Source organism: Vipera berus, assembly GCF_964194415.1.
Source record: "Vipera berus genome assembly, chromosome: 6".
NCBI lineage: Eukaryota > Metazoa > Chordata > Lepidosauria > Squamata > Viperidae > Vipera > Vipera berus.
In genome coordinates, this window is record NC_138208.1 from 63,622,048 (window position 1) to 63,649,954 (window position 27,907).

At 38.8% G+C, this 27,907-nt stretch overlaps 1 protein-coding gene and 1 long non-coding RNA gene across 2 annotated transcripts; one reads left to right on the forward strand and one right to left on the reverse strand.

Annotated features, from left to right (window-relative positions):
• Positions 1-1,054: 1,054 nt before the first annotated feature.
• Positions 1,055-27,700, forward strand: SOX10 (SRY-box transcription factor 10). Its single transcript, XM_081330523.1, has 4 exons — positions 1,055-1,220; positions 2,102-2,559; positions 24,404-24,669; positions 25,296-27,700. Exons 2-4 carry the CDS (start codon positions 2,150-2,152, stop codon positions 26,003-26,005), a joined length of 1,386 nt encoding a protein of 461 aa, XP_081186649.1. The 5' UTR covers positions 1,055-1,220; positions 2,102-2,149; the 3' UTR covers positions 26,006-27,700.
• Positions 10,132-24,448, reverse strand: LOC308669676. The gene is made up of 3 exons (XR_014026825.1): positions 24,096-24,448; positions 23,422-23,491; positions 10,132-10,368 (listed from the first exon to the last, which is right to left on the reverse strand). It is a non-coding gene; the product is annotated as an uncharacterized lncRNA (long non-coding RNA).
• Positions 27,701-27,907: the final 207 nt, after the last annotated feature.

Sequence of the window (27,907 nt, forward strand, 5' to 3'; positions counted from 1 at the left end):
ATGGTTTTTAGCCCAACGATAAATTCCAGTCATCAGATACATGTATTAGCCACTGCACTGAGGTACGTTTAATTTTTATCTTCATTTCAGGAGTGTTTATAAAGATAGGTTGAACAAAAACAATAAACTACGTAACTGTAAACATACAAATTTTACCTCCTCCCACAAAACTACAGTTTTCCAAACTGTCCCAAATCATCTTAATCAATCCACCAATTCCTTGCCCTCAGTATCTTCTAAGAATGGAATCTACAACAAGAGAAGTGTAACCTACCTCAGTGTGTCTCAATTTCGGCAACTTTAAGATGTGTTGACTTCAATTCCTTCAATATGTAGACTGGGGGATTCTGGAACTTGATGTCCATGCATTTTAAAGTTGCACAGGCCTAACTGCAACTGGCCATGGGCAATTCAATTATAACTTTTTCTAAATTGCTCTTTGTATTTCCTAGAATGTTCTGAACTCTTTGTGTAGGAGAAAAATATTTATCTTGAGGGCTCAAAGAACACTCAAGTATTGGAAGCTTACCCAATATCAGAACAGTAAGCTTCATTCTAAAGGCAATTCCATATAATTGCACATACATGGAAACTATAATGTTTTCAGTAGATGCATGTATCGAATAATTGACTGTTATTCACACACTCATGGATTCATATATATAAATAAATAAAAATAAAACTATTGGTGTAGCCATCATAGGGAATGACACACAAAGTTTGTTCATTCTGTAGAGGAATGATAAAACAAAGTGGTCCTTAAAAGATGGTATTAAAAGGGGTATTTGGGGGGGAAGGGAGGAAGGTCTGATGCTAAACTTTGAATAGATGAAATAAAAGTTGACTATAGCCACCTTCTAAATAGGCCATACAATAAAAAAGTGTTAATTTGAGATGGGGGCTGAAATGTAGTTGATGGGGATGCCAAATGTCTCCTGTCTGCATACAGTGGATGTATTTGGGCCATAGAGAGCTCTTAGCTCCACCCTTTGACTTTCCCTCCCCCAGTGTTAAGCAACGAGCCAGTCACAGAGACATTCATGCAGGGTATTAGGAGCAACCAAGCCTCCCTCCAGGAATGGCACTTCTGATAGTTCTCCCAGCACACAGCTCTTGAAAGCTACCAGCCTCGTGAAAAGAGAACAGACACAGAGAGAACAGAGAGGCTAGTGGGACACAAATTACAGCTAACTCAGGATTTGCCCGAGAGACCGGCTGATGTAAGTTTCCTTACCTGTACTTAGTAACTTGCTTCTTCTCTTTTTTCCTTTTCTCTCTCCCTTCTTTTTAACTGACAGCTTTCACTTCACTTATTCCTTTAGTAGATCAAAGTTACTACTATTTTTTTCAAAATACTATAAATATGTAACTGGAAGCCAAATTTTAGTTTGGCTAATTTCACTGAAGGTGTTTGAGTCAACTTTATTTTTAAATATTGTTTCCCTATGGTTGGATAATATCTCACAGAAACTAGGTGGTGGTAGAAGTAACAAGTAATGACGAACTAAAGCTAACAGATTTGAATTTCCTAAAAGATCCCCCCCCCTTTAATCATAGAGTAAGTGAAACAGGACTAGAACCTAAAGACTAAATATTTGTATCCCCTCTATGCTGCTTTTACCTGTTGGCTTCAGAGGGCACAATATGTAAAGACGCATTCTGAAATGTACGTCTTACAAAATCACAAGGCGTTCCTGTTATGATCCTTTAATACTAAAACCACCTATTCCTCCTTCGCTGCCAATATTCTTAACTCCAGTCTCAAAAGAAGCTTATATTAGAAGCCATATTTGGAATGTAGAAGGACAAATTAGAACATGGAGATTTTTTTTTATTCTCACCCCTCTAAGAACACCCCAATTTTTATTTCATGCTCATGTGCTCAAAAGGTCAGTTGCCATATTAGAAACTTTCCCAACAAAAATGGGAAGCATCAATTAATTTAGACCTTGACCTCCCATTTCTGATCATCATTTTTGATTTTGCAAATGATAAAATATAGCCCTGCTCTTTTTTTAATGGTTACTGGCTGTTTGTTTGATTGTTCAGGAATTTTGAACACTTTTGACTTTAATATTCACATCTATTTTTTTAATGGTAGTTCAAGCCTGAAGACTTGATTTTTGAGGGGTAAAATCAAGAGGAAACAATGACAGATGATCAAGACCTTTCTGAAGTAGAAATGAGTCCTGTTGATTCTGAAGACCATCACTGCCTTTCACCAGGACCTTCCATGGCATCAGACACCAACTCTCATCTTACCAACTCTGCCAGTGGTGAGATGGGGAAAGTGAAGAAGGAACAACAAGACACAGAAGCAGATGATGATAAGTTTCCAGTGTGCATCCGGGAGGCAGTGAGCCAGGTACTGAGTGGTTATGATTGGACCCTAGTGCCCATGCCTGTGCGTGTCAATGGAAGCAGCAAGAGCAAGCCCCATGTCAAGCGGCCTATGAATGCCTTCATGGTGTGGGCTCAAGCAGCCCGGAGGAAGCTGGCTGATCAGTATCCTCACCTTCACAATGCAGAACTTAGTAAGACGCTTGGGAAGCTCTGGAGGTAAGAACAATTGGGGGTTAAAGAAACCACATAAGGGCAAGATCAGATAGAGGCATAATGGAGAGTGAGAGAAGCTCAGCAAGTATTGATTTAGTGTACCTATCTTTGCAATTTATGGTGTTAATATAGGGAGTGTCAAAGAATAAGCAGACAGCCAATAGATGAAACATCCCGAGTGCTGTCAACTTAAAATTTAGCTCATATTTTGATCTTGTCTATTCTTTTATCTCTGCCATGAGGCTCAGTTGACCTGGCCGTTCAGTCTTAGGCCCATGAGATTTTATTTCAGACACTATGTACTCTGACCCTTCTCAGATGTGTTACTTCAGTCTGAATTCTTGATCATCTTCTAATCCAAAGCATTTGGCATGCTGGCTGGGAATGATGGAAATTACATTTGGAGGCACTTGGAGGGCACCCAAGTGGGATAGGCAAGTTTAAACCTTTGCTTCCTTGACAGACCAAAGCTCTTTGTTCTGCTGGGGAGCATCTAAGACTGGAGCAATGATTTTCATGAATCCAACAATGTTGGAAAAGAGAGGTTTTACAGAATATCTTCTAAAACAATTCAAATAACTACCTTTTTTCTCCATGAGGGAAAACAAATCCTTCTATTGGAAAGAAAGAACAAAATGATTACTAATAATATAGTGCGATGCAGGTACAATGAAAGAAGCAGCTTGTTCTTATTAGAAACCATCCTATTTTTAATCACAGGGATGAATAATTTGCAGTTGTCTGAAAGTGATATGATGATGGAATTTGGTATAAGATTGGTGATAAGCTTGGAAAAAAAAGGATTAGTGGAGAAATGAGGAATTTAAAATTAAAGATAAGATCCTTTATATTGCTAATTAACCACCCTCCTCCTTTATAAATAGGTAATACTTGACTGATCAACTGGGCATTTGTAACTTTTGGGTGATCAAACTGAGGGAGAGTTATCTTTATGGAACTATACTACTCCACACTTAGCAGGAATAAGCCAGCACCTACCCAACAGTAGGGATTGTTGCATTGTCCATGCCCTTCTTTTACATGGACCTAGACTTGAGGAGGCACTTACATTTCAGAGACACTACGTTTTCACAGCATTCAGATCATATTAGATTGCTGCTGGAAGAAAAATGCAATTAATTATCACATCTAGAAGAACCTATTAGAATACAATTATGAGGACATCAAGGGTATCCACTGGAGAGTGTCCATGACATCATTGATTTAAAACAGATATAACTCAATATATATGTGCCATAATAATAGCTTGGAAAAGAGGACTCACAATCAAGCTGAAATTAAGTAGATGGAAACAAAGCATGGAAAGGCCTTTGATTGTTTCATCTTCACATCAGATAATCCTGATGCTATAGCCTAAGGATTCATTTGTATAATTAAGATGGTTATTTTAGCATGGGACTTTTAGCATTAGAGGTTAGCTGATTTTAGATTCTTCATTTTGTGGGGAAAGTATAAGCTGACTTATACACTGAAGTTTAATCAAACATTTAAAAAGATGATTAAGGGGAAAGTATAAAATTTGCCTTTCTTCCTGTCATATTGCATTATAACTTCAGAATTCTGGATATGCAGGAGTTTCGTGTGAAGTCTCAGATGAGGCAGACTTGCTTTGATTGATCATCCAAATAAACCTTAAAGTTGGATTCTGTTGCTGAGGGATATTCTTTTCAATTCAGTGTAACACATTTGAAGCAATTAAACATCACAACAAAAGCTTGAATAAAGGTTAAATTAATTATATTATTTCTAATATGATTCTCAGAATTGGGTTTTTTTAAAAAAATCTACTTTTATCCAGATAGTGGAATATTAGAAAACAGCTTTGGAACAAAACAAACTGAAATATATAATTTTCATCATATCACGTGATTCTTTCAGACAAGGAAATATAAACAACAAGGGACTCGAAATTCCAGAATCTAGCCACACTGCTTGCTTTCAAGACTTTGCCCCATCCCACCCGACTATCATTCCTTCAAAAGATCTAAATACGTCTTAGTTCATGTGATTCATTTTGCTAAGCAATTTGGTTATGGGGAGCAACAGAGTACCCATGTGATGTTGGGTTAAGAATTCCACTTCTTTCCTGGCACATTTGTAACTAAAAGGCAAATGATTGATTAGAGTTCAATAGTGTGCAATAGTACATATTGCATACCGAACTTCCTGTGTTCTTCTCAAGAAGGGCTGAAAATGTTTAAACCTTAAAGAGCCACTGGCTAATAGGACAAGCAACTGAGGTGGATTAGTGATCTAACTTTATATGCAGCACACTTTTTTTATTACCTCCCTAAAATTGTTTGATACATACAATTTGTCTTTTAGCTGAAGTCAGTTACAAATGTGCCAGGAAAGAAGTGGAAAGATAATTGCCTTTAAATCACATGGCTAAAGAACTGAGATCCAAATCCTTAATATTAAGTTTGTTTTCATTAAGAAAATCCCACTGGGATTTGGATTTCAGTTCTTTAGCCATGTGACTTAAAGGCAATTATCTTTCTGGATTAGATAGATATGAAAACAGAGTTGCAGAACCTTTGTGAAATCTATTCTCTCCAATATTTTAGTTTGTCTGTTTGGTGCTGGAGAAAAGCATTCACAAAATATTTGACAGACTAATTTCTTGATTGTGGTTTATCAGAATCAGGATCTGTTCCTACTTCTTTTGACTAACTCAAGCAAAAGGGCTTCTTAAAAATAAATAAATATAAAGATCACAAATCACAAATAAGATTTCTAAGGTATCCTGCTCACATCTAATTTTCCCCCAAAATATCCTATAAAAGAATTTCCGTAAACAGTTCATGATGAACTACTTTGATGAACACTGGCTTCTTAAGGTTACAAAGACATTTTTACTTCACAGGAGCCTGTTTGCATTCACTATTGCACAGACTATTAAATCTACCGTTACTACTACAACTGCTATTGCTGCTGCTGCTGCTACTATTTGGAGTTTGAAACCAGATTAACATAGTTTTGACACCCAGACAATTTAAGTTTTAGGAAACCAACCCATTTTATTAAAACTGACCACTATTTATTTATTAAATAAATATTTATTTAGTTGAAGAAAAAAATTAATGCATATTAATTTTCTTGATCCTTGTAAACAATTATTTGTGAGGAATTGTTCTTTGACCAGCTACAAATTTATTTCCGCTAATACTGGTATAATCATAGGTTAGTTGTACATTAGTAGATATAGACAGTGTTGAGATATAAACCAATAAGGCCATCAATGACTTTGTTTAATTGCATTAAGATCAATCTTAAGTACATACTGTAAATGCTAAATCGGTGTTGATCATATTGTCAATGAGTAGATTAAGCGGCAGTGTAAGTATCTTTCTACTTTGTTATTAGATCAAGTCAGTAATCATTATATGATCTTTCTTCCTATTTCTTCTCTGATGATTAGATGCAGTAATATCAAACTATTACAATAGTGTAAAAATCAAACATATTAAATATTGTGACTCCTGCAAGGGCAAATCAAATAAATCAAGCATTTTGAAATGCATCTCTTCTTTAGGTGGGAGGGAGATATACCAATTTTTTATTTATTTTAAAATCATCTTCAAGTTCATTGATGATACTAGATTGTAGCCATTGGCTTTTGAACATGTCTGATTTGTAAAAGAGGACACGGAATACTAGTCATATTTTTATGTTTTTGTTTTCATTAATGTGATGCTGTATTTACTTTTATATTTGCCTTATTATATTTTTGCCTGTATACATTTCAAAATGAGAGTTTATAATCTTAAACACATCAAAATAATGATGCATGCTTAATTCAACAGAATCTGCTTCTATATATATACTTTTAGGGTACCATACAATCAGATCATCATACAGTTATAATTAGTTATTATGTACCTGCTAATTATATTCTATATAATGAAGAGCTCCATAGAATATCTATGACTTCTTTTTAAATATTATATAGTGGTATATATCCCTTGTTTCAGGCACAACACTTAATCATATATATTTTTCTTTTGCCTTAATATCCCATTATATTTATTGACGCTTGCTGTGGTCCTGCTTGGTTAGTTCTGGTTTTAGGAAAGCAGTCACAGCATGTCTAAGGGACAAATCAAAATGGCTGTTTCTCAATAATCTTAATTTATGTCTCTATTTGTTTTGCCTTGTTTGCTTTTGTTAACAAAAACTTCCTTGTATCACTCATCTCTTACACAGCATTTCTCTTTTTTTTCTTTATATATCTTGCTGCCAACATTTTAAAATCACCCTAAATATTCTTTAAATAAATATTATCTTAACTAGTCATAAACAAACAAACAAACAAATAGGTTTTTAAAAGTATTTTGTTCTAACTGAAAAACAATTTTATTTCATGCTTTTGATATAAAGCTCACATACAGCAGAACTTCAGTCATTAAAATGTTAAGTTTGGAAAAGTCATTTTCTTTTCTGATCCCAGACACACAGAGGATGTCTCCCAGATCTCGTGGCCATGTTCTATGGGACCTACAGCTGCCACTCTTGTCCTTGAGACTTCCAGGAATTCTGAATGGGCAGAAGCCCCATGTCTGCCTTCCCAGGTCGATTAGACAGGAAAGCCACCAGATGAGCTAATTTTACTTAATTGTAAGACTGCATTAAGAGAATCTTCCAAGTCTGACAGTAGAAACTTTTTGCCGTCTCTTTTACTGTTTGAGAAATTAGGACTGTTCCTTTCTGAGTTTCTTTCTCTGCCCATTATGCAGCTGCAAGTTGTATCTTGGTAGCATCTCTTCCATCCATTTCCCAAGGTTATTCTCACATACCATTACATCCATTGCAATCAAGGGACAACACAGTAAATAGCTTTCAGTAGATTGATGCTACAGTGATTTATTGATTGAGTCACTTAACTTGGAAATGGACCATAACAATTCTGTAGAATAAATTTTGGCCACCAGATGTCCTCCAGGTATGTTGGACTACAACTCCCATCCCCTGGAATAGAATGATAGTGATATGGTCCAATACATCCAGAAGGCATCGAGCTACAGAAGACTAATTTAGGTTGCCAAAAAAGCAAGGAGGAGCTTTCATTTTTTCCTACGGTAAATGAAATAAGCTGCATTACAAAGGCATTTATGAGCAAGGGGATAGCAGTGGTGGCCCGGTTTGAAACAACCTCTAGAGTTCTTCAGTTGTCCCTGAGTTGCACTTTTTAAGAGGTAAATTATTAAACACGGAAATAATGCTCATGAGCATTATTAATTAATTCATTTCAATTTGATTGCATTTAGGTTTTGTTCTGGCCTTCTGTCCATTTCTGGGAGTGCAAGACTTGGCACACTATTCACAGGTCAAATGTAGCCAAAGGCTTAAAAAACAGTTCATGACCCTGCATTAAAGAAATGCTCACTGACAATAATACTTTTCTTATGAAAATGCAGGAAAGATTTCAATCTCTTTTTTATATGTTTATTTGTTACATGCAAACATACGTTGCCTGCTCTATCAATTCCTGATATTTATAATACCGCAATAAATATCAGGATCCCAAATTAAAATGTATTTAATAGAGAAATTTGGAAACTAATAAAACACAGAGTAAAAGCTTCAAAGTTAACATTAGATTAATGCTGCGTTTAACAGTGATCAAAACCATTAGTAAAGTCACTTTGATTCATATTATCTTGGCTACTTTAGGTAACTATAGAATATTTCCCAAAATCTCTCCAATGTTTCCTGTTTCAAAATTCTTGCATCTTGAAAGGGAAAGTTTTCATTGTCTTCCTAAATGTTGGCAAGGAGAGAGCTATCCTCACCTTGTGGGACGGGTATTCCAGAACAGGCAATTGATATATGAACACATCCAGGAATCAGAAACCTACCTGAGTCCTAAAGTGAAACTGAAGTCAAAGTCTGGATTGTCACTTCTCTTGTCCTGGCAAGCATGCCTGCACTATCCTAACCTAAAAAGGCCAACAAACAGCATCAACATTTATTTTTTTATACTGTACTTTCAGCCAGCAACTAACACAAACAAGTAAAACTTTGCCTCATACGCTGCCTTTTCTGGACAAAAGTGAAATAAAATCAAAATCAGAGTTTTCAGTTTTATTTTAGAAGTGTAGGTAGCATCTCCTCCTCCGTGTGGAATAAAAACCTGTGGTTAAAGTTCTCTTTATTTTTTAAGATATGGTCCAGAATATAACTCACAGGCACCCAAAACATAACAAATACCTTTACTGGCTTCATAAACCATAATGGTGTTTATCTCTTGCTTCTCGTCATATCTCCAAAGCATCTGCTTATGGCTCAAGGGCAACTGTTTTACTCCCTACGGACTAGAGTGTATGCCTTTTGCCTGATGTGTTGAATTTGTAAGTGTTGTACAACCAGAATCGAAGACCATTTCAACTCCATTGTATCCGGAAGGTTAAAAAAAAAAGATTCTTCACTTCGTATCAATATTTTTCAGTGGCAGTATCCAAAAGGATATTCCTTACCCACCCATCAAAATTCCTGCGTTATTGCTTCCACAGTCTGCTATAATCAGGAATCTTCCTATAATTTGGAAATTCCTCTGAATTTTTACAGATAGAGGCAGTAGGCTATTTGCATTATCCATTGTGGAAATAATACCTACACCTCCATGGGAAAATTAATATTTTAATGGGAAGAGAAAACCTGTATTTACTAAGGTCCCTTAAAATTGTACTTATTTTTTTAGTATATTTACTATATTTAGTATTTATTTAATATAGCTCATGCTCTCATAATAAGGCTACAATTTATGACAGTAATATTCCTACTTTACTGAGAATAGCTTGTCTAAAGTATCCTCTCATATTGTATAGTTTTTACAAACAGTATCAGAGCTGAACTGAGATTTAGGATAGTCTCTCAACTATCTTATTTTCGGTCTGTGATTTATGACCTCATGCAGGTGCTTACCTCATGTGTACATTTTTATTTTTGCCACATGTTGATTATGTGCCATCGCATTAGTGTTAACTTTTAGCAACAACAGAGATAGATTTTCTCTAAGCCAATCTGTTCCTAACCCGTCCTTCAGGTCTTCCAGTGGGGTACGCCTCATCACTCAAACTGAGTCCATCCACTTTGCTGCCGGTTGTCCCTTCTTCTTCTCCTTCCTTCCACCTTTCCCAGCATAATGGATTTCAGCAGAGAACTAGGTTTTCACTTAAGATGTTTGATGTAGTAAACAATTGAGCCTGGTCATTTCTGCCTCATGTGAACATTGATTTGTTCAATGATCCGTTGGTTTGCTTTCTTGACTGCTCACAGTATTTCCAGAGTCTTCTCCAACACCAACATTCAAAGTGGTCAATATTCTTTCTCTCCTGCTTCTTCTATCCTTCTTAGAGTGCAACAAGGAATATCATTAGCTGCATTATACTAATTTCCATAGGTATATACATGACAGCATCTGAATATCTTTTTCAATTGCCACATGTATATGTTGGGAAATAAATATGATACCATTTTACATACAAGTGTGCACAAGTAAATTGGTATGAGAGCATTAACAACGATATACCGAAGGGATATCATAAACTGCTCCTGCGTTTCATTCGATGCATAGGTTCACATCCAGAATACTTACCTTGTAGTTCCTGGTTGTGCAGAGGAACTTTTTCTCCAGAAGAAAGATAATTGTTAATTTCTTGCAGCAAAACCAATACTTTTGTGGCATCTTAAAGATTAATAGAGTTTCATTTTGTTCAATGCTGATTCTGCTCAAAGTTGAATAATCAGTTGAATAAATGTATTGGCAGATTTTAATATTGAAGATCAGTTCTGGAATACATAGAATTATAATTATGCCTGAAATTTTTTTATATGTGATTCTTAATTGTTAAAGACACTTTAAAATAAAATGTGGGTAATTGAGCATTACAAATAATATTAATGTACTTGAGTGGTAAGATAAAGAAAGCAGAATTTTCAATTCCTATGGAACCAATTTATTGAACAGATCCCTAAATCTCTTCTAAAAATTCATTGCTGACCAATAAAAAGGATTCAGACAAAGGGCTGTAATAGATGAATGATTTATCTGAATGATTACTACATAAATAAAATGAAAATTGAGATCTAATTTCACATATATGTTTTTCTTCTGTTTATTGCATCATTAGTGGACAATATTGATAATTCTCATTTGATATGGTTTTAATTTTCATTGTGATCAAAACAGATTCAGACATTAGGTTCAAGTCCCAGTTTGCTTTTAAATGGTTTGTTGATTATTCAAAACCAGCTATGTTCACACAACAGACTAAGCTAAAATCCATGAATTTTAAGTATGTGTACATCATTTGGAATGCCGTGAAAATAGAATTTTTATCCATTTTGCCAATTTCAACAAGGGTGGAGTAAGAGTAGAACAGGTTTTTGAATTATGCATTTTGTTTGTTGATTCTTGTCAAGGACTTTTCCTTTATGGAAATAGTATCTAGTGCCTAAGAATAAATGCTAAAAAAATTATTGTCTGCCAGATTCACTGGAAAAGATACAGAAGTGCAGGGTTTTTCCAGCCCAGAAAATCCATGAGATGTAGAAGTCTTGAGATCCCTTCAAATAGAAAGGGCGTTTTTGCACAGGCAGAGGTGCAAAGTCCCATAAAGAACTGTAGAGATGGATGTAAGTGTGGATTCTTGTACATGTTGTGAGGAGTGCGAGTGTGATCCATTTGAAAAGAAAGACAATGTGAGAAGACCAGGCTGCTGTATGTAGACTAAACTGCTGCTATTTACAGCACCCTCTCCTGGACAAGACATCCAATAACACATTCCAACAAGAATAAAAATTGTTCCCTAAAATAAATCCATAGGAATTCGCAGTGGTTGCAAAAAGAAAAAGAATAGTTAGACTTATGATGGCCTAATTAACACATTGCTGCATGTATTCATGAGAACAAGAAGATGAACTTGTGGTATGTTGTAAAAATTCTCTGGTGTACTTTTAGTTTTTGATGGGCAAATTCAGATATTTGGAAGATCATTAAGCACTGAACATTGCAAGGTATGTTAAGCAACAGTGCAGTGCACACATCCATGCACACAGACCAAAAATCAGTATGCCAGTTTGGTGAAAGTGTTCCTGAGAGTTTTTGACAGCATCGTAGTATATAAGTGATTGCACATCTTTCCAGGTTTTTTTATATCAAATCAGTGTTCCCAATTTGATGTCTTCCAGATGTGTTGACCTCTAACTCCCATTATTCCTAATCAGCATATTTATGAACGTATAAGAATAGGACCAAACCAAAGCCCCTCTTAGACCAGTATTTTGTTTCTCGTTGATCAACTGGATGCTCACAAGTAGGAGACGGAGACATATTTCTCTTCTGTTGTTGTTTGCCTGCAACTAATTTTTGAGCAACTTTGCCTGTAATCCAAAGATAAAACTGACTTTTCAAGACTAATAGCCCTTAACTGATCTTCCTCCATGAATGTATCCATTCCCTCTTTAAAGACATCTAAATAAAGATTATTATGTGCTGGTTGAAGAAGTGCTTTCTTTTGATTGTTCTGAATGTCAGCCATCTTCACTGGATCATAACTGGCCCCAGTGTTTGGACAGAGGAACAAAGATTTCTCCCAGCTCACTTTCTTAATATCATGCTGCATTAACACTTCAGTTGTCCACCCGCCACTTCCTCAGGTGCTTTCTTCCTATGCTAAGAATCCTGAATGTTCTATTTTTGATTTTTTTTAAGGAGTCTCCCAACTATTCACAGCAGTTGTTGAAAAAAGCAGATTGTTGTTGAGCTATCCGCTGTGACCCCGAGATCTTTTTCTTGATTAATTTACGGGCAGGTCAGATCACATTAATGTATAGATGAAGTTAGATTGTTGCCCTAATGTGCATCATTCAACATTTAAATTGAAAATCACAGTTTGCATACATAGTTATGCTGGTTAGAAATTAATGGTTGAAATCTTGAGCCCCAGGTTGTCGGTAGGTAGGTGCAATAGCTCAGGATATGCCCTACTTTTATCACTAGCCACCCAATAATATTGGCACATCAAACCTAGGCATGCATAATCAATGGAATCATGGCAAGAAAATTGTGGAAGGATAATATTGCTGTTGCTTTTTTTCCTTTTCCCTTTTTCATTATTATGCTTTAGCACAGAGGTCCCCAACCTTTTGAGCTTCAGGGACCGGTTCCGTGGAGAGAGGTTTTTCTGTGGACAGGAGGGGACGTGGTTTCTTATACTGCCTGCATCCTGCGGATGGGGCTTTGCTTGTTTGCACGATCAGTTTCTGACATGCCACAGCCAGATGCCAGTTGGGGACCCCTGCCTTAGCACATGCACATGAATTGAGCAGGGTGAATTGCATCCAATGTTTTGATTTTAGTATTCACAGAAAAAGGTCTGACAGCCTAGGAAAGTGAGCAAATTGTTCAGCTTGTATTTGCATGCAGTCCACTAAATTATTTGTTCTAACCAATACTCAAACAGAAATGTAAATTGTCCTTCAGGAATGGTACTTTTCTGATAAAGCAATTCTCTACTCTGTATTGGGTATTCTAATGTGCATGTTGGGGAAAATTAAGGAAAATGCATATGTGAATAAGAATGGCACATAGAAATGCATATTAAAGCAATCACTTGGAAAAATGAATATATTAAACCAAATTACACATCTTAGGAGAAATTCATTTAAACATATGCCTTTTTAAAAAATTGTAAACAAATAGCAAATGGAAAAGAGAACATGAGTAGAAAGCTGAGAAACTGTGAGAAACCAAAACTAATAAAATTATGCTCTTAAATGTGGCAATGTGTTGTGTGAATAGAGAGGAACTGTTTTAAAATTGGGCCACTGGTGGAATCTGGTAGGTGCTAAAATTGTTTCTGTGAGATCAAGTTATCCTACAGTTAAGGAAGGTAACTTTTTATCATGTGTCATATAGGTTTGGCTCAACATTTACAAACTATTCACACAAATTACACTGAACAAATATATACTTGTTATATAAATGTATTTAAGTGGACGAGTGGGCAGACACACACCTAGACTTCTTTTGAAACAAGTTGGAAAAGGAGAACTAATTATCTTTCCTAGTAATGGGAAACAGCTTCCATCCATTTCATTTTTGATGTGTGCCATTGTGCCCACAGTAAAAAAATGACAATAAAGGTTATCTTATCTTATCTTAATACTGTCAACATTCCAAGATTATGGGAACTATACCCAACATGATATGGAGAATTATAAGTCCCTCGTCCTTGTAAATGAGGGCAACAATTTTGACTTTTAAAAATACTTCCATTTTTTTCTCAAACCACTCTTCATTGTAACTTCATATAAACTGAGTTGTTAACACAGAGATGAGCAGAAACTACACCAGAATATGTGAGTAGATAAGGTGCTCATTTATTCAATTACCACTAACTTTTTGGACTAAAAGTATATTGCTTCACCAGGACTGTCAGCATCTACCTTGGTGCGTTTTTGCCCACCTGTGCTTGTCACAAGTCTGATATTATCTAGCCTTCTTGGCAGACAAACTTTCCAAATACAAAAAGAGACAGACTTCTTGACCCTTCATGGGTTGTGAAGAAGAGATGTTGTTTGTCATAAAGCTACCCTTGCAGATGTAGATGTAGTTTGCCATACAGCTACCCTTGCAGACTTTGTTTTCTTTGTCTACAGAGAACTACAGGAGAATAACCATATCTTTTTGGCATGTGGCCATTTAGATTTGATGTTAGAAATAATTGTGCAGATTGGGAAGAACTTCAGATCTTTAAAATGGCCAATTAAATTTCAGATACATACAATCAGCAGAAAAGATATTTACAATAATACTCATTGGAAATAATAACATTGTCTTAAAGGTAAAGGTAAAGGTAAAGGTTCCCCCGCACATGCGTGCTAGTCGTTTCCGACTCTAGGGGCCGGTGCTCATCTCCGTTTCAAAGCCGAAGAGCCAGCGCTTGTCCGAGGACGTCTCCGTGGTCATGTGGCTGGCATGACTAGACGCCAAAGGCGCATGGAACGCTGTTACCTTCCCACCGTAGTGGTCCCTATTTTTCTACTTGCATTTTTTACGTGCTTTCGAACTGCTAGGTTGGCAGAAGCTGGGACGAGTAACAGGCGCTCACTCTGTTACGCAGCACTCGGGATTCGACCCGCCAAACTGCCGACCTTCTGATCGACAAGCTCAGCGTCCTAACCCACTGAGCCACCGCGTCCCAACATTGTCTTAGCATTGCTAAATTAATTAACCCCAGGATGGGGCAGAAAACTGTTTTATTCAATTGAAACCCAGATTAGCACCAATGATTTTGATAAAGTCTAATTTAGTTTCATGCTGAATTTTTCTTATATCTCTTTTCTATATTCTGCACGTGATAAAATCAAATGTCCAAAATATATCCTATCGTATTTAGGTGTTGCTTGCTTTGGGTGTTGAAGCATCTGTTTTTGACTCAATAGATTATCAAGAAGTCAAATATGAAATGGTAGAAATTTTGATGTGCATAATAAAAGTTTTCAATCTCAGCCCAAATAACTTTGAGCCATGTCATGTTGGAATAGTGTTGTCATAGTCACAATGTTCACACATCTGTATTTGTCTATGGGTATTCATGCCGAATGTGTGATCTTCTATTCTCCACTTTCTCCTTGTTTCCATTGTTCACCACACTGATTCAGCAGCAGCAGCTACTGATGAGTAAGTGGAGACGGTTGTGACTTTATCATTTACAGTCACTTTCAGGGATATTCACCAGATTTCTTACTATCATGACAGTGAAAAACTAAGACTGAAAGACCATCTCTCACTGATGTTATAACCAATGTGAAGACTTCACTTGAACTGTGTGAAATATTCTTTATTTGTGGGTCAAGAAACTGGGAGTTCAATTAAAGCTTTCTTAGGACTAATAGCTTTACAGGTTGATTTGCCTTCCCCATCTGTCTTGTTGGGGGGGGGTTATGTGTGTGTGGAGGACAGTTTGCATCCAATTCCTTTTTAAAAAAATCATACAAAGAAGAAGATTGAGTTGAAACCCCCTCCCAGTTCTCTGCCTACTCATATCACTTTCTGTTTATTATGGCTGGTTTGGTTAGGTGCACAGAGATGGGTAGATCAGCAAGAGTTTGATTGCAATTCATTGAAAGATGGTGAAAACAAAAATGCACAGGTTCAACTCTGGGTACAAAGGCTGATACAAAAAGAATTGAAGCTGATTTTATAGCGTGGATCTTCCTGTCAATTGTGTTGTCATAAAACAGCACCATTAAGGGTGATCCTTTTAAATAAAAAGCATATCCTGCTGTATAGGAGTCCCTATGTGAGTGAGATAGGCAGTTCTTAAATATGATAAATAAATATATAATGCCACTGAAGAAGCAGCCCACTGAATCACTGATGAAAGCAGGCACTGAACAAGAATGTCTATGTATCTCCAAGCAAGGACTGAAAACATTGAGCCATCTTGCATAGACCCTATTTTTTGCTGACAAGTATTTAATACCGAGCAGGTTAAATGGTTCTGAATTAATTTCCAGTGACTTTTTTGTTTTATCCAATTTCCAGAATAATATTCAGCACTTTTTCAAAGTATGTTGACTGGCTTGCCCAGATTTCATCCTTCCAGAAAATAATTGTCAACTGAGTATTGTTGAGCTGGGGCTCCACTTAGCTTTTTAGACCCATTGAAGAACTCTGCTTGGAACAATTCAAGACAAAGGAGGTGGGTGGTTTTAATCTCTGAATGCAGTCCATATAGGGCCACAAAGAGAAACAGGAAAGCTGACACTAAATTTCTGGAAGATCAGTGCTTTTAATATCCTGGATTAAAATGAGGAAGTAAAAGAATAAAATTTGGGGCATATCACCCATTCAGCACCTGTTGGTGTGATAGTAAATCAGGATTGCAAGAGACTCTGATGCAGGTCATAGAAAAAAAAGCCAAGTCTTATGTTTGCCCATTAACATTGTTATGGGCTGCTAATCATTCATCAGTATTTAGTATTCTTGTTAATATAATAAGCCAGAAGATGTGTGATTGATTTTGTATTGTTAGGAATATGTTCTGTGATTACAATTTTAGTTTATAAACTAAAATAGTAATAATGTGCAACCCAGCCAGCAAGCCATTTAAAAACCATGAGTTATGTGATGTGTGAACCTAGTCTCTGCTTAGCTTTCTAATATTAAAGTCTGCTTGGATGTTAATTTCAATAATGTAAGAATCTTCAGAGCTTGCACAGACTCATAGAAACTCCATTCAATTTAGTATTTTAGTACTCCTTCCCAGAACGTAATCAAAATTCTTAACTGGAAATCTTGTACAGAGTGACAGACTTGCATGAGAATTTACAACTGTGTCTAAATTAGCTGGAAATCACACAAGAAAAGAAACACCGGGGAATTGTTCTGTTTCTCATTTAATCTGAAAGAAACAGCATTTATGGAGAGAAACAGTAGAGTCAGTCCATGTTTTAATAAGGAATACTGTGGAGTGATATTCAGAATATAGCACAGCAGCTCTTGAGATGGTGGGAATTTTCAGTAATCAGAACCCAGGTTGTAAAAACCTGATCTAAAAGCTATATATCTCTGAAAACTATAGTTATACTAATAGGTTAGCTAAAAGAGTCTTTTGGGGGAATGTAGAGAAATATCTAAAAACAGGTGCTGTTGTATTAATGAAACATATTCCTTCTAGTGCTGTTAGATGTGCCAATCCCTTCTTGGACTAAAATTTTGCATTTTGAGATTTATTTTATTTATTTATTTATTTAGATTTATATACCGCCCTTTCCCGAAGGACTCAGGGCGGTTTACAGGGCATTTAAAAGAAAATCAATACAAACGTTAAAACAAATTTAAAAAGATTAAATAAAACCCTGAGAATAATAAAAAAACCAGTTAAAATTAAAATTTAAAAATTCTCAGCCTGGGCCAGAGAGCTCGAAGAGCCAGGTCTTCAGGTCCCAGCGGAATGAACGGAGGTCGGGGGCAGTCCTAAGCTCCGCAGGCAGCTGGTTCCACAGGGCAGGCGCACCCACTGAGAAGGCCCTACCCCTGGGTGTTACCCGCCGGCAATCTTTGACCAGCGGCACCCTGAGAAGACCCTCCCTGTGGGAGCGCACTGGACGAAGGGAGCTTGATGCTGGCAGCAGGTGTTCCCTCAAATATCCCGGACCCTCACCATTTAGGGCTTTATAGGTCATCACCAGCACCTTGAATCTCACCCGAAGGGCAACCGGAAGCCAATGCAGCTCGCGGAGTAGAGGTGTTACATGGGAGTATCGGGAGACCCCCATCACGACTCGCGCAGCTGCATTCTGCACCAGCTGAAGCCTCCGGGTGGTCCTCAAGGGCAGCCCCATGTAGAGAGCGTTGCAGTAGTCTAAACGGGAGGTCACGAGCGCATGAGTGACTGTGCGTAGGGCATCTCGGTCCAGGTAGGGTCGCAACTGGCACACCAGGCAAACCTGGGCAAAAGCCCTCCTGGTCACGGCTCCTATATGGTCTTCAAAAGTGAGCCGTGAATCCAGGAGGACGCCCAAGTTGCAAACCCTATCAACGGGGGGTAACACCTCACCCCCCATCGTTAGAGATGGAATAGTCTGGTTGACCCGAGATGCCGGTATGCACAGACACTCAGTCTTGGCAGGATTGAGACGAAGCCTATTTCTCCCCATCCAGACCCGGACCGCTTCCAGGCAACGGGACATCACGGCGAGGGCATCGCTGGGTTGGTTTGGGGTGGAGAAAAAAAGTTGGGTATCATCAGCGTACTGATGATACCCCACCCCAAAACCACGAATGATCTTGCCCAGCGGCTTCATATAGATGTTGAACAGGAGGGGCGAGAGAACCGACCCCTGAGGAACTCCACAAACAAGAGGCCTCGGGGCGGACCTCTGCCCTCCCGTCAACACTGACTGCGAGCGGCCCAGGAGATAGGAGGAGAACCACCGCAAAACAGTGCCTCCCACTCCCAACCCCCTGAGACGCCGCAGTAGGATACCATGGTCGATGGTATCAAAAACCGCTGAGAGATCTAATAGGACTAGGACAGAGGAACAACCCCTGTCCCGAGCCCGCCAGAGATCATTCACCAGCGCGACCAATGCTGTCTCTGTGCTGTGCCCAGGCCTGAAACCCGATTGGTATGGGTCCAGATAATCAGTTTCACCCAGGAACAGAGGAAGCTGATGGGCCACCACACTCTCAACAACCTTCGCCAGAAAGCGGAGGTTGGAGACCGGACGATAGTTATTTAAAACAGCTGGGTCCAGGGCAGGCTTCTTGAGGAGGGGTCTCACCACTGCCTCCTTCAGGGAGGCGGGGAAGACACCCTCCTTCAAGGAAGCAGTTATTACTGCCTGGAACCAGCCTCGTGTCTCCTCCCAAGCCGCATAAACCAGCCAGGAGGGGCACGGGTCCAACAAACAGGTGGTGGAGCTCAGCCTCCTCATCATCCTGTCCACATCATCAGGGGAAACAGGATCGAACTCAGTCCAGATAACATGCTCAAGACCGTCCGATTCCTCCACGTCAGACTCTGCCCAGTCAGAGTCCAAACCAGCTCGGATCTGAGCGATTTTGTCCATCAGATGATGACTAAACTCATCGGCCCGCCCCTGCAAGGGATCCTCCCTCACCTCCTGGTTAAGAAGGGAGCGAGTCACCCTAAACAGGGCGGCCGGGCGATTATCTGCAGACGCAATAAGGGCAGTGAAGTAATTAGCCTTCGCCGTCCTCATCGCCGCAAGATAAGACCTTATAAAGGTTCTTAACTGCAATCGGTCAGATTCGGATCGGGTGGATCTCCAACAGCTCTCTAGACCCCGTCTCCGACGCTTCATCTCCCAGAGCTCCACAGAAAACCATGGCGCCCAACGGGTTCTGCGCCGGGTCAGGGGCCGCAAGGGTACAACACAGTCGAGTGCCTCAGTGGCTGCCTTATCCCAGGCATCAACCAAGGCATCAACTGGGCTGTGAATGAGGGCGATGGGTATAGACCCAAGCGCCATCTGGAACCGTTCCGGGTCCATTAGGCGCCTGGGGCGGAACCACCTGGTCGGTTCTGCCGCCCAGCAGTGGGGGGTAGCATAACAGAAGACCAGCCTCAGGAGATAATGGTCGGACCATGACAGGGGAACAATGACCGGTGAACCCCCTCCTAGATAATCCAACCACTGTCCGGACAGGAACACCAGGTCGAGAGTGTGACCCCCCGCATGAGTCGGGCCCTGAATTGCTTGGGTCAGGCCCATGGCTGACTCATTGTCATTGCCTGTTCTCATGCTCCCTCCTCTTGAGAGCAATTTCACATCATAACATGATACAATTTAAAAACTTTTGACCTTGCCTGAAGAGCAAAGGCACAAAACCAACCGGTACTTCAAAATGGTAGCAGGTGTAGCTGAACATGGCAAACCTGACATTGTAAGGCAGAGAAAAAGTAATAGTTCCAAGCATTAGGTATGACTACATGAATCCACATTTCCATAGGTCCTTTATTTCTTTAATTTGGAAATTAATTGCCCTATTTTTAATGATAATCCAATTGGCAATTAATAGATTGTAAGCATGTTTGCAAGAAGATAGAAGGATATGGGGGGAAAAGGAAGATCTAAAACAAAATCCACCAGAAAAATAGGAATGCACTGTCATCATTATGACATGCCCAAAGGGGCTGGGAAGTATTTCTTTATCAGGTCCAGAGGAAATGGGAATGGCCTTACAGCTTTTCCAGCTCTTATACCTGAGTATGCTTGCCTCTTTTATTTGACTCAAGGCACAGAAATCGAAACTTTTTCAAATCTATTGAACTGGGGGTGGGAGGTGGGAAGGGATGCCACTATTTTGAGGCCAAGGAGGGCCTCTGCCTGTGCTCTGATTGTTATTATAATACTTGATTATAGAGTGGTTAGCTCACTAGTCATCTATGTTTTAAAACATCTATGACCGATCAATTAAATGCAAATTAATTTGGCATTTGTCAAAACCTCAAAAATCTGCCTTTTCTTTTCTTGCCTTTGCTCTCCTCCTGAAGATGAAATATTTTGAGGCAGAGATTGCTAGCAATCAGTGGAAACTGTCATAGACATAATTTGTGCACCTATTATATATTGTATTAAGTATTTCATTTTGATAGTCAAATGTGGCAGAAAACTGGGCCATAAGTTTCATGAGGAGAAAGGAGAGCAAAGGCAAGAAGAGAAAAGTTATATGACTTTTCTTTTACCTATATATAAATATAGGAAGTTAGGATTATCTTGAATCTTTTTATTTGATTCCCCATTGTTGTAAAACCCTAGAAACAATAAACCAGCATGGTTTTGTAATTTCTATACCAATTAAAATTAAGATCCATTTGCTAGCAAGCAGTACCAACTAAACAAAGCTTGCAGTCCTAATAAAACACAGTTTCACATGTTTCAAGCAGCTGCTTGATATTTACAACAAATACCAGAACTCAAGCTTTTGTTCCAATGAAGCTCTGTCATTATAACTCCTTGTTTACATATTATCCATTAAACACTGTTGCTGCCAATCTCTGTGCCTGATTTATTGTGCCTTAGGTTGAAAGCCTTGGATGTTGCAAAATTCAGTCCCAATTAAAACAACTCAGTTAGTTGGCTTTAAAATGCAAATCTGTAACACCATTTTGAGGGTTGTTTTTTTTAACTATGCTGGAAGATTCTCAGCACTTCCAGACCAGGGAAATTGGGTTCCCCTGAAGGGTTCCAAGCAGTGGTGGTATTCAAATATTTGAACAATCAGTTCTCTGTGTGGATGCCGCTTCCGGAAGTCCATTCTGGGCCTGGGCAACAAAAAAATTAGCTAGCGGTTCTGCTGAAGTGGTACGAACCGGCTGAATCCCGCCACTGGTTCCAAGGCTGCAAAACGTGGGGTTTCTGGATGTACTGGCTATCCTTGACCTAGAGATGCTTTCAGCATGCTGATATGTGCCAAAACTTCATGAAGAACCATTTCACACACAAAAACAAAGCACTGAATGTATTCAAGATTCATGCAAAGACAGAGCATGTGAATAAGAGAATAATATTAAATAATAATATGAATTGAAGCTCAGAATATTTGTGGTTTAATCTCTCTCTCTCTCTCTCTTAACTTATAGAACTGCCCATCTTAATCTCATGACCTTGGGCAGCGAACAGCAATTAAAAACATAAAGCAACAATAATAGCATACTAAAGATTGGCAGCCAAGGTAAAAACCATCATAACCATCAATGCAAGTATCCCATTGGCTCTCATTTTGATTCCGTGCCTGGTAGCATATTCTTCAAAACCATCCAAAAGGTTAACAAGGTTAGGACTAATTTAATGATGTTCCAAAGAGTGGGCAAGCTTTCACAACAAGCTTTCTTTCTGGGTCCCACTAGATGACAGTTTCTAATAAATGGGATCCATATCATGCTGGGCCTATAGACATATCAGGAAGCAGTGGTTCCTCAGAATCTAACCCTATGCCATGGAGAGGTTTATATTTACATAAATGAATAGAGTATTTAGGTTCTTATTGATGAAAGCAAAATCCACTGATTGCTAAACAAGAAATAACCAAAGTAATTTTTCATAGGTTATTTGAGGAATAAAAAGATTCATTCTGTTTGTTGTTTGTCTATCAAGCAGAGCTTTCCCCCTCACTGGATGAGACAGAGAAAGGGAGAAAAGAGTTCATTTTTATTGAGAGATCCCAAAAATCTGAGATTTGTTTTGTTAAAATTTAAGGCAAACAATAACATTCCTTGGACACTGTGAATACAATCCGTAATCTGAATATTACATATATAGTATAACAAGCCTTACACAGCCTTCATTCTGGGATGGGCTTTACAGTACCATTAAATAGCCATAGTGGTCAGTGGTTAGAATGCAGTACTGCAAGCTAACTCTGCCCACAGCCAGGAATTCGATCCTGACTGGCTCATGGTTGATTCAACCTTCCATTCTTCCAAAATTGGTAAATTGTTGGAAGCAATATGCTGACTTTGTAAACTGCTTAGAGAGGGCTGTAAGCACTATGGAGCAGTATATGTGTAAATGCTATTGCTATTAGTCAGTTGACTGCCTCAGGTGGTAGATGCTGAAAGACGAAGAGCAAAGTGACATATTGAAGTTATACCTGCCTTATATTTCCCCTTCCTGTGATATACCTGCCCTATATTCCCCCTTGCCTTCCCTCCCCCCCGTAAACAATGATCATCTAAGCAGATAGACAAATGTTGAGATTTTGAAATTCCAGATAATAAGTTTTCTGTTCAGGGCTCCAAAATGCTACTTAACTTCACAACTCTGCCCACTTGCAGCGACTTAGCAAGAAATATTATCTCAAATAAGAACACAAGCCACTTAGGGATTATGAGAGATTGAAAAATTCTTGATTTAGATGAGGCAATGAAATAAGAATCTGATTGGTCTCAAGGTTAATGTTGGGCTCAAATTGGTCTGAATAGCAATCCCCATTAAGAGGAAAAGTCCACAATGTGTTAAGGAGGTAGTTTCTCTTCTTTATAAAAAGCTTGCAATAACCCAGTGTAGATTTGGGCATTCACATTGCTGGAGAGCAGAAGTTAATCCTTCTTTCCCTCTTGCTTATCAAAAGTAAAACATTCTCCTGCATCTGAATGGGATTTTTAAGGGGAAGGGATGCTCTTCATTGTTATAAATGACATTTTAGAACAAAACAATACTCCATTTACATAGTATCTGTGAGAATGTTTTGAAGATGGCATCTGGAGATCAAAATATTATCTACCCAATGTATGATGGCCCCAGTCTGAAAAATAAAGCTGCCATAGCAAATGCATGTTAAAGATTTCACATGTGATGTACCTTGACCCATGGAAAGAAACACCAGAGTGTACCAATCTCTTACAGTTTCACTTCATCCTGGGAGTTTGTTCTGTGAATAAATTGAAAACGACTGTATATAAATGGAAATAGATCTTATTGCAGAAACACTATAATTTTTATAAATGAATGATGTAAAATTTTCCCACTTATGCAATCTTTGAGGAACATCTTTCTGTTTCATTTCAGTGAAACTGATTACAAACATTTAACTAATTCTCCTAAATAAAAATTTCACGCATTACTAAGGCTCAGTAGGTCAGTAGAAAAACATGTACCAGATGTGCTTTTTGTGTCTGTGTGCCTTCAGGTCAATCCTGACTCCAGGCAATTGTCTGAACAAGTCCCTGCAGTTTTCTTGGCAAGAGTTTCGGAAGTGATTTGCCGTTGCCTGCTTCTTATGGCTGAGAGAGAGGAGAGCTGCCCAAGGTCACCTAGTTGGCTTTATTCCCAAAAACAGGATTAGACCTCCTGGTTTCTACCCCAGAGCTTGTAGCCACTACACCAGACTGGTTCTCAGCTGAATAAAATATATAACTGTTTACATTTGCTCATACCAGTGAATTTTACATAAAAGCATGATTATGGAAAAAAAAAACCTTTGCTGATGTGTTAAATTGAAATCTGTTCATGATATAAGATAGGTCATTGACTACCTGAGTGTAGAATTCTTGATGAGTTTAAAGAAAAATGGCTGCTGATGTTTCTGGTAGCATCATCGATTGTCTTAAAGTTCTCACTGCTCCATTGCAAAATTTCTGGTCAATCTCCTTCCAGAGTCATGGTAGAGCAGCTTTCAACATCTCTCTCCTTTGCTGATCTTCTTTTCCATCTGTAATGCTGTGTCTGATAATCATTAATGGTTCGTATTATCAATTGATATGATCCTGATTATTTAGAATTCCCCTTTTAAAATTGGTTGCTTACATTTCTTCCTGTTCTCTTATCTCTCCATCTTTTTAAGATTATTGAATGAAAGTGACAAACGGCCTTTCATTGAAGAAGCAGAGCGGCTACGGATGCAGCACAAGAAGGACCACCCTGATTATAAGTACCAACCACGGCGTCGGAAAAATGGCAAGGCTGCCCAGGGAGAAAATGATGGGCAGGCTGATGGGGAAGCTGGTGGAGCTGCAGCTATTCAAGCCCACTATAAGAATGCCCATTTGGACCATAGGCATCCTGGAGAAGGATCTCCCTTGTCTGATGGGCACCCTGAACATTCTTCAGGTTAGTTTATAAATTTAGCCAGCAGTCAGATCCACAACAATCTGAAATCCAGTTATATAGTAAACCAGCAATTGTCTAAATATAGAGCAGAATCATAAAAACCACCATTTATTTTTCTGACAAAGCTGAACATTGGAATAGATGAGTATCATAACAAGAGTATCACAATTGCCACACCCGATGGAATGTGTTACATCTTGCAATTTTACTGATTACCAGCTTTTATTTTATTTTATTTTATTTTATTTTATTATTTATTTTATTTTATTTTATTTTATTTTATTATTTATTTTATTTTATTTTATTTTATTTTATTTTATTTTATTTTATTTTATTATTTTATTATTTTATTTTATTTTTTTATTTTTGCCCTTTCACTGGGACCTCTTGTGAAGCCAGCCCAAGTCAGGCAGTGCCTAAATGAAATAAAACAAATAAATGACTAAGTAGTCTGTGCAATGAAGGTAAAAATATTAACTAAAATACTGGTTTGTTACAGTTCATGTTCATAGAGGCAAACTCTGGTAACCTGGAAAGGATCCAATTCAAGCATAAAGTCAGATTTGTATAAAGTAAAAAGTTTACACACTATCTCTCTTCCTTCTTTTGTGATATCAAACTTACAGGTCAGAGCCATGGACCTCCCACTCCACCAACTACACCGAAGACGGAGCTCCAGACGGGTAAGGCTGACTCCAAACGGGATGGGCGTTCCCTTGGGGAAGGAGGAAAGCCTCACATCGACTTTGGCAATGTGGATATCGGGGAGATCAGCCACGAAGTGATGTCCAACATGGAGCCCTTTGATGTCAACGAGTTTGATCAATATCTTCCACCAAATGGACACGCTGCTCACCCAGGCCATGTGGGGGGTTATGCCACAGCTGCTGGTTATGGCCTTGGTAGTGCCCTGGCTGCAGCCAGTGGACACTCTGCCTGGATCTCCAAGCAGCATGGAGTCTCTTTGTCTGCTGCCACATCCTCGGTGGTAGATTCGAAGACACAAGTAAAAACAGAGGGTTCTACTCCTGGGGGTCATTATACTGACCAACCCTCCACTTCCCAGTTAGCTTACACATCACTCGGTCTGCCCCATTATGGCTCAGCTTTTCCATCTATATCCAGGCCCCAGTTTGATTATCCTGATCACCAACCTTCAGGACCCTATTACAGCCACTCTAGTCAGGCTTCTGGTCTCTACTCAGCCTTCTCATATATGGGGCCCTCTCAGCGTCCTCTGTACACTGCCATCTCTGACCCAGCCCCTTCAGTGCCACAGTCCCACAGTCCCACACACTGGGAACAGCCTGTGTATACAACCCTCTCAAGACCCTAGGGAATGGGGAGCAGTGACCAAAGCAGCAGCGGAAAGGCTCCAAAGAATCAGCCCCAGAAGATGAGCCTCCACGTTCCAAGGTCTTTTGGTGTCATCCATTCGCCAGAATTCACAGAATATCCGGGGATGTCTATCATGACCACAGTTACCGATGGCTCACCTGGCTGGAGGAAGGTTCCCAACCACCACCCCTACTCCCAGTCCCTGAGTGGCTTTCAAGATCCCATAGGCCTTCTAAAGGAGGGTGATTCTAGGCATGGAGCAACAAGTCATGGTTGGTTTTTGTAAGACAGATTGAGAGTTTAAAGTAATTACAAGAAGAATAAAATTGAGAGATAATTCCTCCCTTCTCTTCCCCCATCCTCAACTGTCCAAACTATCAGTAAGGAAGAAACCAATGACCATAACTTTGCCACGATCGATGGGTAAATTATGGCTAGAGCTGGGCACGCTGTGGTAGATATGTTACAGAAGAAATGCAGTAATGCAGCTGTTGTGGACAGAGCTCTAGGACGTTTGTGCTTCAGAGTTGCACATGCATGAAATTTAGTTCTCCATTGGAAGATCACCCTGTGCTTGCTTTTCCTGTTGTACTTGGCATCTCTGTTTCCGCCTATCTATTCCATCGCCTCTCTGCTGCCTGGCTCTCTTAAGACTTAACTACACAGTACATTGGACTCAGGAACTGTATTACATGATCTGGCCACCTTTGCATGTAAGTGCATTCATGTGTGCACACCTGCTGGTCCCTGGACCATAAATGGCAAAGTAGACTCAATTTTCCTTCTTGGTAATGAACATTTTGTATTCCTAGTCTGTTCCCAGTTCTTCATGGTTGCCTTCTAACTCTCCCAACTACCTTTCTAATAGTCAAAAAGATATCCTGCCAAAGCCAATGTTTTTTCTTCTGGCATGCTTATGAATGGGTTTTCCATGTATGAGTGTGTATACTGTGGGTGTAGGGAAACTGAGGAAAGAAAGCAAGTCGGTATGGTTTTTCTTACATGCTTCATTAGAGATCAAAATTGCCATAGCATTAACTAATGTAATCTTATCGTTTCATGAAAGATCTCAAGATGTTTGGGTGCCTGAGGCAGATTGTTCAAATGGTACCCAGGAATGGTAAAAAGATAGTAAAAATATTAGCTGATCATTTGCTACCTTTCAATCATTCATCAAAATCTGCTATGAACTGAGGAGTGTGTTACTATGCCTTTTGGCTGCAACGTAAAAGCATGAAAACATCAATGCCCTAGAAACAACAGATGCTATGCAAGTCCATGAGAAAAGGACATTACTGGCTGTAGCAGTATTTCTCAATCTTGGCAACTTGAAGGTGCATGGACTTTAATTCCCAGAATTCTCCAGCCAGCATCTTCAAGTTGACAAGGTTGAGAAACAGTGGGCTACATAGTATTGTATGTTACAGTTACATTTTGTTCTTCCCAACACCTTTAGGCTGAGACAGCTGAGGCTTGCCTGCCCTGAGTTATGAACTTATATATGCTTACTTCCATGTTCAGCTATGGATAATTATCTTTTCTCTATGGTATTTGAAAAGAACATGTAGTATGGCTGTATCCCTTATAATCTATTAACTGCTATGCACCCTTATTTATGCAAGTAGCACATCTTTTCCTGTCCCCAATGCTACAAACTTAAGTTGTCCTAGCATCATTAACTTTGCATCAAATGTATGGAGTAATAAACTTAAAATGTTTTAGCTATATATGTCAATGTGTGTTTCCTATTTTGGTCTATGCTCTGCCTCATACCCCTCCAAAATTGGCTGAGAAGAGAGAGAGAAAAAATCCTAGTATACTACATATCACCTTATTAGCATATAGATTTCTCCCTGTGCATTGTTAACCTGTCTTTTCACACCTAATCAGAACTACAATT